Genomic DNA, 15,041 nt, shown 5'->3' on the forward strand with positions numbered 1-15,041 from the left:
GACATGAGTTGTGGAAGAAACTGGAGTCATTGTATGAGCAGAAAACAGCAGGTAACAAAGCATTTCTGATTCGAAAGTTAGTAAATCTGAAATTCAGAGAAGGTGCAGGTGTTGCTGAGCATTTAAATGAGTTCCAAAGCTTGATTAATCAATTGTCAGTGATAGAGATGACCTTAGAAGATGAGTTGCAAGCCTTATTGCTCTTGGGATCATTGCCCGATAGTTGGGAGAAATTGGTTGTGACAGTCAGTAATGCAGCTCCGAATGGTGTTCTTACTATGAGTATAGTTACTAGCAGCTTATTCAATGAGGAGACAAGAAGGAAGTCAACTAATACAAATAGTGCACAAGCCTTTGTCACAGAGAAAATGGGAAGAGCTGAATACCGACAATAATCAAGAGGCCATAGCAAGTCTAGAGGCAGATCAAAATCTAAGGGAAGACAGTGTTATCACTGTGGTAAAGAAGGTCACATGAAGAAAAATTGTAGAGCCTGGAAAAGACTACAGAATGAAGACAAAAATCAGAAGAAAGATGATGAAAACATAAATACCACAGCCATAGTAACTGAAGATGATGTAGTGATTCTTTCTTGTAAAAATGAACAATATCTACACGTAGAAAGTCACCAAGGAGTTGAGTGGATAGTTGATACATGTGCTTGCTATCATGCTACACCAAATAGAGAGTTCTTCATGACTTACAAGGCTGAAGATCTTGGTACAGTGAAGATGGGTAATACTATTCACTCGAACATTGTGGGTATTGGTGATATTTGTTTGCAGACAGAGCTGGGACATCAGTTAACACTGAAAGATGTGCGACATATTCCTGATTTGCGTCTAAACTTGATATCAGGTGATGCATTGGACAAAGATGGATTCAAGCATTATCTTGGTAGTGGAGAATGGAAGCTCAGTAAAGGATCAATGATTGTAGCAAAAGGGAAGTCATGACACTCCTTATACCGAACCCATGTGAAGATACTCAAGAATTGGTTGAATGCAGTACAAGCTGAAAGCTCTTTAAATCTGTGGCATCAACGTCTTGGCCATATGAGTGAGAAAGAGTTACGAATTCTAGAGAGGAAACTTCACATCCCCTCAACCAAAGATGAGGTTTTGGATCTATGCGACTACTGCCCTTTTGGTAAGCAACACAGAGTCTCTTTTAGTCAAACATCAGAAAGGAAACAGAATGTGCTGGACTTGGTTTATTCTGATGTGTGTGGTCCTTTTGAGGAGGAGTCATTGGGTGACAATCGATACTTTCTAACATTTATTAATGATGCATCTAGAAAGGTGTGGGTTTATTTCATGAGAACGAAAGACCAGATATTTAATTACTTTCAAAAGTTTCATGTCATGGTAGAAAGAGAGACAAATAATAAACTGAAATGTCTTCGCTCTGATAACGGGGGAGAGTATATTTACAAGGAGTTTAAAGCATATTGTGTAAAATATGGAATTCGACATGAGAAAACAGTGCCTGGAACTCCACAACACAATGGTGTGGCTGAGAGAATGAATCGCACCATTGTAGAAAAGGTGAGATGCATGCTGAAGATGACAAAGTTGCCAAAACAGTTTTGGGCAGAAGCAGTTCGCACAGCTTGTTATCTCATAAACAGGTCACCCTCTGTTCCTTTGAAGTTTGAAATACCAGAAAGAGTATGGTCAAAGAAGAATATTCCATACTCGCATCTAATGGTGTTTGGATGCAAAGCATATGTGCATATTTCAAAGGAGCAAAGATCCAAGTTGGATGATAAAGCAATTGCATGTATTTTCCTTGGGTATGGAAATGAGGAATTTGGGTACAGATTATGGGACCCAGAAAAGAAGAGAATTGTTAGATGCAGAGATGTTGTGTTCTTCGAGGGTCAGAATGGGATAAATCCAGAAATCATTGAGAAGTCAGAGAGAGTTGATGAGTCCATAGAACTCATACTAATTCCTTCACATGTACAATCAACAGTAACAGATGAAGATGAACATAATGAAGAAGTCATTGAGGAAACCTCTGACATGAATGGTAGTAATGATGATGAGACTGTTTATGATGTTACTGAGCAGGGGGAGCAACATCATCAAGAGGAGCCAGGAGAGCCCCCATTAAGAAGGTCTGAAAGAGAGCATCAACCTTCTAAAAGGTACCCTTCTTCAGAGTATATACTATTGACAAGAAGGAGAGCCAAAAAGTTTTCAGGAGGCACAAGTTCATAAAGACAAAGCTAAGTGGCAGAATGCAATGAAAGATGAGATGAAGTCATTGCAAAAATGTGCACATATGAGCTGGTGGAACTTCCTAAGGGCCGAAAGGCATTGAGAAACAAATGGGTGTTCAAGCTAAAGAGAGCTAAAGAGAGCTAAAGAGAGATGAAAATGGAGAAATTATGAAGTACAAAGCTCGACTTGTTGTAAAGAGTTTTGGACAGAAACAGGGCATCGACTTTGAGGAGATTTTCTCACCAGTGGTAAAGATGTAGGGGTGGCCAAAAAATCCGATCCGAAAGAACCGATCCGTTGATCCGGCCGATCCGATCCGAAAAAATCCGTATCCGATGGATCGGATTCGGATATCGATCCGATCCGATATTTTTACCGGATTTCCGGATCGGATACGGATCGGACAAAAAAGATTTCGGATATCCGAAGCCGATCCGGTCATTTTTAAAATTTATTAAATAAACAAACCCAAACAAAAATATAATTAAATAAATACAAACGCAACCAAAAATCTCTCTTTTCCTATATTTTTCTTCATGTTTCTCTTTACAAACCCAAATAAAAATATTATTAAACAATTACAAACTAAACAAAAATCTATCTCTTCCTTTATTCTTTTTACAAACCCAAACAAAAATACAAAATCTCTCTCTTCTTTATCTTCTTTATGTTTTCTCCCATTTTCCTTTACAAACCCAAATAAAAATATGTCTCTTTCATTTTTTTTTCTTCCCATTTCCCTTTAGATATGTTCTCAAATCGTCATTATTCATAATTGAAATCCTTAATAGAACAATTTTAATTTTCTAGCATATGAAAAAAAAATTAAAATATGAAAAAAAATCGGATCAGCGGGTATCCGGCTGGCCGATCCGATCCGATCCGGTATTTTCGGATCGGATATTGGTCGGATACCGGATCGGATACGGATCGCAATTTTTGAAAAAAATAAAAGCGGATATCCGATCTGAAATACCGGATCGTATCCGATCCGTAGGTTTGGCCACCCCTATAAAGATGACTTCCATTCGTATAGTGTTAGGTCTAGTAGCTAACTTAGACCTTGAGCTTGAGCAACTTGATGTAAAAACTGTATTTCTTCATGGTAACTTTGAAGAAGAGATCTACATGGTGCAACTAGAGGGATTTGAAGTTAAAGAAAAGGAGAACATGGTTTGCAAATTAAAGAAGAGTATATACGGTTTGAAACAAGCTTCGAGACAGTGGTACAAGAAATTTGACTCTTTTATGATGAGTCATAGGTACCAGAAAACCAAGACAGATTCGTGTGTTTACTTCAAAAGATTTTCTAATGGAAAGTTTATAATCCTTTTACTTTATGTTGATGATATGTTGATTGTAGGACATGATGCTCAGATAATAGCCATGTTGAAGAAGGAGATGTCCAAGACATTTGACATGAAAGACATGGGCCAAGCACGTCAGATATTGGGAATGCAAATTACTCGTGACAGAAAGGCTAAGAGACTTTGGTTGTCACAAGAGAAGTACATTGAAAGGGTGCTTGAAAGATTCAACATGCAAGGAGCAAAGGAAGTAAGTTGTCCACTTCCTAACCATTTTAAATTGAGCAAGAAGATGTGTCCATCAACAGAGAAAGAAAATGATGAAATTTCAAGTGTTCCATACTCCTCAACTGTAGGGAGTTTGATGTATACAATGGTTTGCACTAGGCCTGATATAGCGCATGCAGTCGGTGTGGTAAGTAGGTTCCTCTCTAATCTAGGAAAACAACATTGGGAAGCAGTGAAGTGGATTCTTAGATATCTAAGAGGCTCTTCCAATTTGTGTTTGAGTTTTAGAAATGGTGAAGCCGTGTCAGAAGGTTACACAGATGCTGATATGGATGGAGATCTAGATCACAGAAAATCCATTTCGGGTTATGTGTTTACTTTTGCAGGGGGAGCCGTGTCATGGCAATCCAAGTTGCAGAAATGTGTGACTTTATCAACAACAGAAGCAGAATACATTGCAGCAACTGAAGCTGGTAAGGAGTTATTGTGGATGATTAGATTTCTTCTAGAGCTTGGTATGAACAAGAAGATGCAATTGTTTTTGTGATAGTTAGAGTGCCTTAGATTTGAGTAAGAATGCTACATATCATTCCAGAACTAAGCATATTGATGTGAGGTTTCATTGTTAAGAGATGTAATAGAAAACTAGAAGATAAAGTTAAGAAAATCCACACGGATAAGAACCCGTCAGACATGTTTACGAAGATTGTTCCAAAAGACAAGCTCGAGCTCTGTTGTCGGCTTGTCGGCATGAATACCAAGTGATGACTTGAAGATCGATGTACCTCTTTCCCTGGGCTGGAGGGGGAGATTGTTGGGCTTTTGGGTCCAGCCCAATTAGGCATTTAATAAAACAAGCAAAACCTAAGAATGCTGCTCATTCTATCACTTCTAGAAAGAGACATTCTGCAAAAAAGAGAAGAAACAGAGGAAGAAGAAGAGAAGGAGAAGTAAATCTCTTACATTTTCACATTCAGGTTCTAATTTCTTGTTGTCTCATATCTAGACTAGCTTGAGTCTAAATGAAATTGGTTTTCTCTGTTTGTATATCTCAACTTTGGGTTTACAGTTAAGAAGAATATTTGTATCCGTTTCTTGTTTATAGTGAAATTTGCTAGTTGGCCCCGTGGTTTTTTACTTTTCAGGTTGAGAGGGTTTTCCACGTAAATCTAGTGTTGTTTTATTCTGTATTTGATATTCTGTTTTAGACTTGGATAACCTGTGCATTTACCCATCTCACATTGCTAGATTATAGTATATAAAAGTAATCTCCATTTCAAAATTCCCAACCGATAATTTATTGGGCAACATGGTTGTATATTATATATATATATATATATATATATTATATATATATATATATTATATATATATATATATATTTTCAATTTGTATGTCATGTCGTTGTTGTGTTTAAATAATTTGGATCATTTTTAATATAAATAGATCAATTTAAAAAATAATAATCAAAATAAAAAAAGCTCTAAAATTGTTATTGATGTCATTGTGAATGTAATCTATTTGAGTTAAGTATTAAAAGTTAACTTATGTTGAGTCTGTTTTGGTGTAATCCAATCCTGGATCATAGTTATTTACAAAGATAATAATTTTGTTTGGTGTGAAGTGAATTATTTGAATAAAATAAGTTCATTAAGTTTAGATAAGGACGTTGATTTGGGATTACAAATCATCTAATTATTTAGACAAACAGTAGTGTAATTATGTAATAAAAAATTGCTAATAATTTAAATGATGAATATGTGGGTGAGTTGAGTGGATAATAAAGTATTAAAAAAAAATCAGATGAACAATGTCATCGATATATATATTTGGTATGGTAAATAAGCGATAGGGTTAATAAATCAGATCAAACAAACAGCCCGTGAAGAGAAGAAAGAGCGTTACGTCTTCTCTGCTGCTGCTGCTGCTGCTACAGATTCGCCGGCACTACCAAGGAAGAGGAGGAGGAACACCGTCGACGTAGCGTTCTTAAACAGTTTCAGAGGACACCTTTCACGGGATCGTTCAGGTTCCTCTTTGTTTACCCCCAATCGCCTCGCCCAAGTATAATATCACCAATCTGTCGTAGTCACTATTTGCTATTATAATCAAATCATCCAACCAACTATTTGTTTCAGGTGGTTAACAATCCGAGTTTGAGCGCACAAATTGCAGATATTCTTGGACGAGATTAGATACACGATTTTCAGGTACAACTTTTGTTTAAATTCTTCATAATAATACATGGAGAATTGACAGGTTATATACTGTAGGTTGAAGAAGTAATTAAGTAGTCTGTATTTTCAAACTTAACAACATAATAGGTCTACTTTTTTTTTTTTATATGTAATTAAGAACTTATTACCTCAAACTAATTATTCCAAAGATAGATAAAAGCAAAATACATATGAAAAAGGCCATAAAACTCTGCACAAAAGAGGCCAAACACAAAGTACTACGATCCATCCATCCATCTATCCAAACTTGTTGTTTTTTTTTTTTTTTTTTGGTTGGTGATTGATGAGACTTGATGATGATGATGAGTGAGGGCCAGGAGGAGGAGGAGGTAGTGTCATCAGAAGGTTGGTGATATCAGAAGAAGGGAGAAGGGTGAATGAAGGGTGAAGGAGCATTTTTAGAGTTCATAAGCTGGATATCTGGCTTGGGTTGGTTGAACCATGTCTAGGTAAAGATAAGCCAATCCACCTATCCCTTCAAACAAGGAGTAAGGTCTATCTCCAGGATGCATCTCTCCTGTCCTTATAAGATTGGCTGATCTATCCAACAGGAATGAAGCGAATGCCTTGGCTCTGTGAAGATACTTCTCCTTCCCAGTCAGCCTGTACAGTGACAGGAACACGTATGCATTCCCACTAATTCCATGGCACAGACCCACTCTTTTTAGAAGCCCCCTCTCCCATGTTACTTCTGCTGCATCAATTGCTGAATCTAGGAACACTTTGTCTCCAAATACCTGCGCCCACGTTATTATTAATAACATTATACTATTAAGTAGAGGTGTGTCATGTGTGTGTACCTGATATGCCTTGACAAGGGTAATGGCTATACCAGGAGCACCATGACACCAGTGGACAAGAACGTCACGGTTCCTGTCTTCTTCACTTGCTGGGTAGTTTCTGCTGTGGAAACGATGCTCAATCATGTACTTGAGAGTTATCTTAATATCCTCAGCCTCGTCTGCTTCCAATTCGGTATGCATAAGAACTAGGCTGATCCCGGCAAGACCATGGGCTGCTCCCCAGTACTTCTCACCGTTCCATTCATACATTAGTGGGCATCTTCCATTTCCCATTTTCCTTCCGTCCTTTACAATTTCACATGCCATCCTTCTCTGACCCACCCATATTCACACCCTTTAAGCACTCGATCGAAACATTCATTCATATATATATATATATATATATTTATAAAAGCAAAATTAATCCTTACAATCCGTGACGAAGGATAGGCTTCTTCGTCAACAAGCTGGTTCAAATACAAGCATGCCACCAGATACCCTGCTTTCCCGTGCATCAGCTCATCACAGATTTCCTCTGGAAGGCTAATCTGTAATATTATTATTATTATTATTATTTACAATCATATATATAAACTTGTAAAATAGATCTTTGTGTACCCCTTGGAATTGATCGACGTAGTACTTGCACATATGTTGGTCGCCCCTGTGATTGGCAACCACAGCACCCAAAGCATAAATACCGCCACAACCTTGTTTGAATGTAACATCCCTATGTATGTATGTATGTAAGTATGTAAGTATTTTTTTTTATTAGAGCCCCTGTGATTAATTATTAGTTAAAAGGAGACATAATTACTTGGTAAAGGATGAAGAAGCATCACAAGCTTTGATGATGTCTGAGCAGAGGTTAAGATCATTTGTGTCTCCTGTTACTTGGTAGCACTTGTATAGTAAGAAAGCTGTCCCGAGGGTTCCTGAGTAGAGAGTACAATTTCTGTTATGTCTCTCGCCGCCGACTCCCCATGTCTCGTTTACCACCTGAAACGTTTCAAAAAACCAAAACCTTTCACATGTCTCTTTCTCTCGATCTCTCTCTTTCAAAAAACATATGTATAGATAGATAGTTAGTTACTTACAGTCTCCTTAATAGCCAAGGCAGCCTCTTTTAGCCTTATTGCAAAATCTGAATATGGCAAAGACAAGAGCTCCAAGAGTGTATTACCTGGAGGAGGATTCACCGAAGCTACTTCGGGTTCATAGTCCGGAAGTGCATTCACGAAAAAACGACTTGCCATTTCTTGATGATATTTGATGATGATGTTGGCCGGCAGACTAGACGGACAGACAGACAGACTGACTGACTTGTAGGTGCAAGCAAAGAACGGCCAAGGAGGATGATGATGGGTGTTTCCAAGCTCTTTCGGTTCAATATAACACCTCAGCATTCTTTATTTCTAACTTCTTTTACCTTATTGACACGTGTGTCATGCAACTTCAACAGCACCGCCGCTACGTGGAGGCTCTATAAATTCCTACTATTTTTATTTAATTCATAATGAGTTTTTTCTTTTAAGAAGCCTGTATTATTATTTACTTATAAATTATAGATAAAATAACCTATCTCCAAATAAAAAAACGAATGACCCAACTTGTACAGGGAAGGGAAGAGGATGATAATAGTTCTGGTCATTATTAAATGTTCCCAAATATTTTATTTTTTTAGAGTTTTGTCTTTTAGTTACATACTATAATAGTAACTAACAATAATTGTATCTTTTGTTAAAAATTAAAAACATTTTCATAATCTTCAAGTGTACGATCATTGAAATGTACTATAATGTAGGACAGAAGCAGCCTTGTATTAACATTAAGGCTTGAGAGTTGGGGAGTGGAGCTGGGAAATGAGTCTTGTTGTTGTTGTACCATAACACTCATTCCAGTTCAAATTATGTTTTGTGACTATGTCTACAACAAAAAGAAAGACATAATAAATTGAGCCCAACACAGAAATGGACATGTGAACAAGTGTGGATTAATTAAGGGTTTATATCCTCATATTCATGTTGAGCAACTAAGGTTTCCCCCTATAAAAGAAGAAAGTGTGTTTACCTAATAATTGTGACAGACTCAACTAATTGAATTGAGCACAACCATTATTTACATATGGCTCCTAAGTCCTAAACTATGCTGTCCACATTATAAGGACCGTGTTTGAGAACTACTACTCATTAGACATGTTTGCTACAAATAATTATCTAATTGAGAGTCAGATGGTTGAGGAGGAGTCGGGGGGGTGGGAATGGGTACGGTGGTCAAACATCCCTTTGTGATTCATTAACTCAATAATAATAAGTGTCCAGAAAGGTAAAAGAAAAGAAGCATTATGATGATTATTGATTGCACACCTCTTTCTACTTTTTTTATTTTTTTTTAATCATCTATACCTAATATTTGAACGTGATCCTCCCTCAGCAGAGCAACAGGAAGCTTACTAATTCATTTTACTAATTCATTTATAAGTTATAGATCTGAAAGATAATAGTTGAAGAAATCTAATACCATAATGAATAAGTAGTAGTAACATTTAATTGTTGACCAGCTACCATAATAAAGAACAGGTTACACAGAAGAAGAAGAAGTCGGAGGATGGTGGTGGTGGTGGAGGGCCCAGAAAGTTGGCCGGCATCCCACGTTACAAAACATGACAACATAGATAAGATATCTGCAACACTTATTATTAATCACTACTACTACAAAGTAGTAGTAGAAGTAGAAAGTAGTAAACACTAGTAATACTAGTAGTAGTGGTGGTGCAAATGATAATAATAAAATGGTATGAAAAAAAGATCAGCTCTCTCTCCCCTTTGGAGAGGGCCCCACCCACACACAGACACACACCACTATACTATACTCTGCTGCTCTGTTCTACTAAAAAGAGAAGAAAAAACCTCCTTTAATCTTCTTGTTCTTCTTCTCTCCTTCTTATCAGTAAGTCGTCCTCTTTCTCTGTGCAGAGTAAGTAATTAAGTAGTAAGATCAATCAACAACAAAAATCTTTGACTCCCCCAACAACGGCTAGTAGGGAATAGGAGAGAGAGGAGGGAAAAACCCTAAACAACCCATCACAACGGCTACTTTTCTCTGTCATGGACGGATCAGGGACGGGAGGCCGATTCTTATGACTCCACCCCTCTCTATCTCTCTCTCTCTCTCTTTCACACACGCACACACAGACACACACACACATAAATAGACTATAGATAGATAGATAGATAGATAGAGTGGAAGTAATTAGACGAAGAAGTTGAGACGGGAGGTGTAAGTTGCCTTGGGAGACCAGTTAGATGGAATAACGTCCCTTGCAGAGAGGGATCTTTTGGTAGAAAGAGTGGTTAACTTCACTGAAAATGGTCCTTTGAGAGGCCCTCCTATTATACACCAACTTGCTCCCCACACGTGTTTCATCTCCACCCACTCCATTGACGAGCTCTGCAATCACCCCCCAACAATAAATCAAACAATAAATCAAACTTAATTAATTAATGAATTAGCAGCAAGCAACAAGAGAGAGAAGAGAACCTACCTCTCTGATGTGCATTGCTCCGATATCACCGTCTCCATCCTCAAACTCAACCAGAAGAGATAGCCAGTAGTTGGTTGACCCTTCATTCACATGGAAAGCTACGTTCTTCCCTGGATATTTGCATGGTGTCCTGCATATTTATTATTAATCTCCAATTAATTAATCATCAAAAGCAAACCGACAGAAACTGTAAAAACAGGACCGTTATGACAAAGACAACCAGGCAAGGCAAGACATTATTATTCCACACTCCAACACATTATATATATTTACTGACGTCTGAGGGGGGTCTGACTGTGACTGACTGACTGATTGACTGACTTACCGGCGGTACATGACCGATAACTCCCCGCGGTTACGGAGCTGGGGGCCGAAGCCGGAGACGGCCATACGGGAGAAAGCAGCGCCGCTGAGGTCGAAGTGGGTGCGGCCGCTGGAGCAGTAGCCGCCGGGGCACTCGTCGGTAATGATGACGGTGACTGCGCGGCGGGAACATATGGAATTATCCAGACACTTGACCTTATAGCAGGCGCCGCACCCTTCTCCTCCCTTGAAAAGAATTGGGCTAACCGCCCCGACCCGAGCCCTAAAGGGCTTCACATCGACCAAGGACCCGTATCCACAAGCCCCACCTGTTAGTTAATAATTGAATTGGATTGGATTGAATGGAATGGAATTGAATTGTTTAAAGATTGATTGGATGTGATGTTGTTGTTATTGTACTAGGTAGTACAAGTAAGTGTGTGAATGCATACCATCGCTGCCGTCTCCGTCTGCGCTTCCGTACCATGTAGCGGTGGCGGGTTTCCAATGTGGGTCCGCAACAACAACAGTGTGTAGAGGAAGAGGCTTCTGCTGCTGGCAGGACACCATTGAGAAGCAAATGAAGACCACTATTATCATAAGGCGGCAGCAGCAGCAGCAGAAGCAGTGGCGGAGACCCTCCTCCATTGTTGTTGATATGATAAAAGAAGAAGCAGCAGCAGCCCTTGTTCCTTCCTTGCTTGTCCTCGTGGCCGGCGGAGGAGAAACCGAGGAGAGAAGGGGATGGTTTTCTTTGCCGACAGTTATACTAGTTATATATATATATATATTATTCAACAAAGCCAAGGAAGGAAGGGAAGGGGGAGAGGCTTTTACTACTGATAAACGACTGTTCTTTCTTTGTTCTCTTCTTCTGTTATACTACTACTTCTTCTACTATTACTCTTCCTACACCTCAACGGGTATATATATATATATATATTATTATATATTATTATAAAAAAAGACTGAGGTGTGATGTGTGTGGGGCTGGAAAGAGGAGAGAGAGCTACTTTTATTATCTTTTCCATGTGATGTGAGGAGAAAGAAAGAAAGAAAGAAGTGGAGAAGGCATTGAGGCTTGAGATTTGTTTAATTCACAATAATGCCACGAAGAAGAGGAGCGGAGTGGTCGGATGGAAGAGAGATAGAGAGAGAAAAGGAGGGGGCCCACCGACGGTTGAGGAGGCGTTAATTCCGCATGAAAAAAGGAAGGGTGGGGGGCATTTAAGGAAATTGATATCTCTGTTGTTGATATTTTGTATTCTATTCTTCTCACAAATGCCGCAGCATGTGAAAACTGATTCTCAATAATGAAACCTAGCCCAGCCTCCTTCCTTCTCTCCTTTTATAAAAACTGTGTAATAATATTGTGGAAATTAGATAAATCTAATAAAATACTCTCCCGGCCCAGACAAGACCAGTAATTATAATAACTTAACCCCAATTTCGTCTGGGCGCCAAATGAAACTCACGAGTAATATTGCCGACAGAGAGAGAGAGAGAGAGAGAGGTAGTTTAATGTGAAAAGGTTCAGCCTGAACTTGTTGACCTCTAATTAATTACCTTGGTTGGAATTGCTAAAAAAAACTAAAATAAAAGCTCAATTCAATATTAATTAATTAATTAATGTTTAACAACTACATCAAGTGTAGTGTGGTAAAAATACTATATTTCTACTGTATATTAATTATAAGCTATTATTGTATTGACCCTAGTCCAAATTTCACGTTCCGATCGAATTACTAGAAATAACTGTGCTTGCTTGCTGTAATAATCAAGCGAATGGAATGGCAGTTATGGTCAAAATTGATATATATAGTCTACAAACTTACACCAAGTTCATTCTGCTTTCTAAATTATATTTACATATGTACTACTGATCACAAATTAATAAATAGATCATGTTGTATATATATATATATAGTATTGTAGTTATTAATGTACTTACTAACCATATCTATATATAGGAGAAGAAGTGTTATTTATGCATGCACATCATGTTGGTTTCACACATAATAATAGAAACACTACAATACTCTATCATACAATTTACAAGACTATTTTTTTCTCTCCTATGCTGTTTATGCTTTCATTCTTTCGTATTCCCCTTTTATTTTGGTATTTGTTTTTGTCATTTTAATTCAAAGTTTTTTTAATAAAAAGAATTATAAATAGTAAAGATATTAAAAAGTTGATATTATTTATGTGAAAAGAAAAAGGACAAAAGAAAAGAATTATTTATTATAGGTATTTGTTCCCTACTGGGTTAATTAGAATAATATTTAATCTTGTGGCTGTTATTGTCACGTCCAACCGCACATAAAATGAAATGATATATATATATATATATATATATATATATATATATATATATATATATATATATATATATATATATATATATATATATATATATATATATATATATATATATATATATATATATATATATATATATATATATATATATATATATATATATATATATATATATATATATATATATATATTTAAGAATTAAAACACGAAAGAACATTAGATATCATTGATCAACAATATTGATATGATTCAATTACTTAAAAATTAAGAAAAAAATCGATATATAATTAATTTCTAAAGCAAAATAAATACCGGGAAGAAATATTATATGGATAGAGAGAGGGAGGGAGGAGGGTCTTCATTGAATTATGTATGTATGTATGTATTTATGTATAATTTTGACCTAGCTAATTATAAGAGAAAAAAAGTTATTGAGGAAAATAATGCAGTAGAAATGATCACTTGAAATAAAACCTAAGTGGAGTGCCTTTATTGAGCCATTGGTTGATTGATTGATTGATGGATGGACGTAGCTATAAATAGCTTTTCTAAGTAGGAAGGAAACACCAATAAATATGATTAATTGGCATTTTCAGCCTAATCCGTGCAAATACTTAATTAGCGGGACCATCTTATCTATCTTCTTTCTAATTGGTTTCTTTTGAATTGAAACTTTGCACATTGATCAATACTTCAATTTTAGTTGTATATATACAGTTTAAAGATATGTTTAGTCTTTTTCAAAATATATAGATTTAAACTTTAGAGTAATATTCGCGTGACTACTAGTTTGAAACATAATATTAATTAGTTTATTTATACTGCAAATTTCATTCTGTTCTTAATTTTATTGTTAGTGGGATGTTATTTAACACTTAAAGTCAATGTTTTAAATTGGAATTCATTGTTTATTTATTAATATAGGGAAAAGAAAATATGCATATGCATATTAATTAAAGAAATGATAAATGAAAAGATGGAATAAATGGTGATGTGTCCCATTCGTGCTTGTCAGCAATTTAGTTTGGCCATGTGACTACTTGCAGCTGGTGGAACAATATTAATATTAATATTAATATTAATATTAATATTAATACAAAAGCTTCAACTATAATTGGTTGGACGAGACGACGATCTGATTATACCAAATATTAACTATTAATACACCTTATCAAGACATTATTAATTAAGTTGATTATCATGATTTGATTCTGTTTTTTATAATTAAGTTGTTCATCTATTCTAATCTAACTAACTACATAGTTAGTTAGTTAGTCAGTTAGCTAGCTAGCTAGTTTGATCAATCATAATTATTAGAGTACGTTATAGCAGTTAGTCTTCATACACCATCAATTAATTGTTAGAGAATATAATCTCACATAATTAAATTCTATCAATAATAAATCTTTACTTTTTTAATTGCTCTTAATTTATATATATATTAATTCATGCTTGCAGAATATTGTGGCCACGTGAGCTCTCTATATAAAATGTCAAAAGACAACCCACCTAGCTAGCCATTAATTAATAATTTCAAATAATGTGTGACATAGAATTCAATTTTGTAAATTATTAGCATGTCTATACGCACCCCCACCAATTGAGAATTCAAATTTAAGTCTCCATCTCTTAAGGGTGTGAGGTATAGGATTAATGTGTGAGAAATTTTATAAAAAATATTTAAACAAACATGGTTATTGTCTCATGAAAAATGTTAGAGATATAGTTTTGTATAACACCCAAAAAATAATGTCTCTTCGTTTTTATTCAAAGCCAATCAATAACATTTTGCTATTTTAGATCTACTATGTTCACCGGGCCATATATAATTAAAACCCATAATTAAAATTTCAGCTAGAGTTAGACTTAAATATGATGTCAACTATAATTTGTTATAAAAGAATATATATATGAATGTGGTGGTCCGTGGTCATGAGCAAAGCAAATTATATAAGGGCTTTAGCAGACATGCTGCCTAACCAGCTATAGCAAAGCTACTCAATGAATTGATGATCTTGTGGATACATACATACATTCACTTAACTAATAATTTTATCATATTAGAAAATATTCATGTAACATTAATAATT

General features: G+C 36.1%; 2 protein-coding genes and 1 long non-coding RNA gene across 3 annotated transcripts; 1 reads left to right on the top strand and 2 right to left on the bottom strand.

The window, feature by feature from the left end:
* The first annotated feature begins 5,634 nt into the window (after positions 1–5,634).
* LOC124938808 lies at positions 5,635–6,170 on the top strand. The gene is made up of 2 exons (XR_007099412.1): positions 5,635–5,827; positions 5,902–6,170. It is a non-coding gene; the product is annotated as an uncharacterized LOC124938808 (long non-coding RNA).
* A 190-nt stretch (positions 6,171–6,360) lies between these two features.
* Positions 6,361–8,048, bottom strand: LOC124938807 (lanC-like protein GCL2). The gene is made up of 6 exons (XM_047479323.1): positions 7,880–8,048; positions 7,600–7,781; positions 7,401–7,512; positions 7,214–7,330; positions 6,801–7,115; positions 6,361–6,737 (listed from the first exon to the last, which is right to left on the bottom strand). Exons 1-6 carry the CDS (start codon positions 8,036–8,038, stop codon positions 6,399–6,401), a joined length of 1,224 nt encoding a protein of 407 aa, XP_047335279.1. The 5' UTR covers positions 8,039–8,048; the 3' UTR covers positions 6,361–6,398.
* A 1,405-nt stretch (positions 8,049–9,453) lies between these two features.
* On the bottom strand, positions 9,454–11,542 carry LOC124937412 (expansin-B16-like). Its single transcript, XM_047477675.1, has 4 exons — positions 11,082–11,542; positions 10,652–10,958; positions 10,327–10,456; positions 9,454–10,232 (listed from the first exon to the last, which is right to left on the bottom strand). Exons 1-4 carry the CDS (start codon positions 11,275–11,277, stop codon positions 10,035–10,037), a joined length of 831 nt encoding a protein of 276 aa, XP_047333631.1. The 5' UTR covers positions 11,278–11,542; the 3' UTR covers positions 9,454–10,034.
* Positions 11,543–15,041: the final 3,499 nt, after the last annotated feature.

Source organism: Impatiens glandulifera, chromosome 5, assembly GCF_907164915.1.
Source record: "Impatiens glandulifera chromosome 5, dImpGla2.1, whole genome shotgun sequence".
Classification (NCBI taxonomy): domain Eukaryota; kingdom Viridiplantae; phylum Streptophyta; class Magnoliopsida; order Ericales; family Balsaminaceae; genus Impatiens; species Impatiens glandulifera.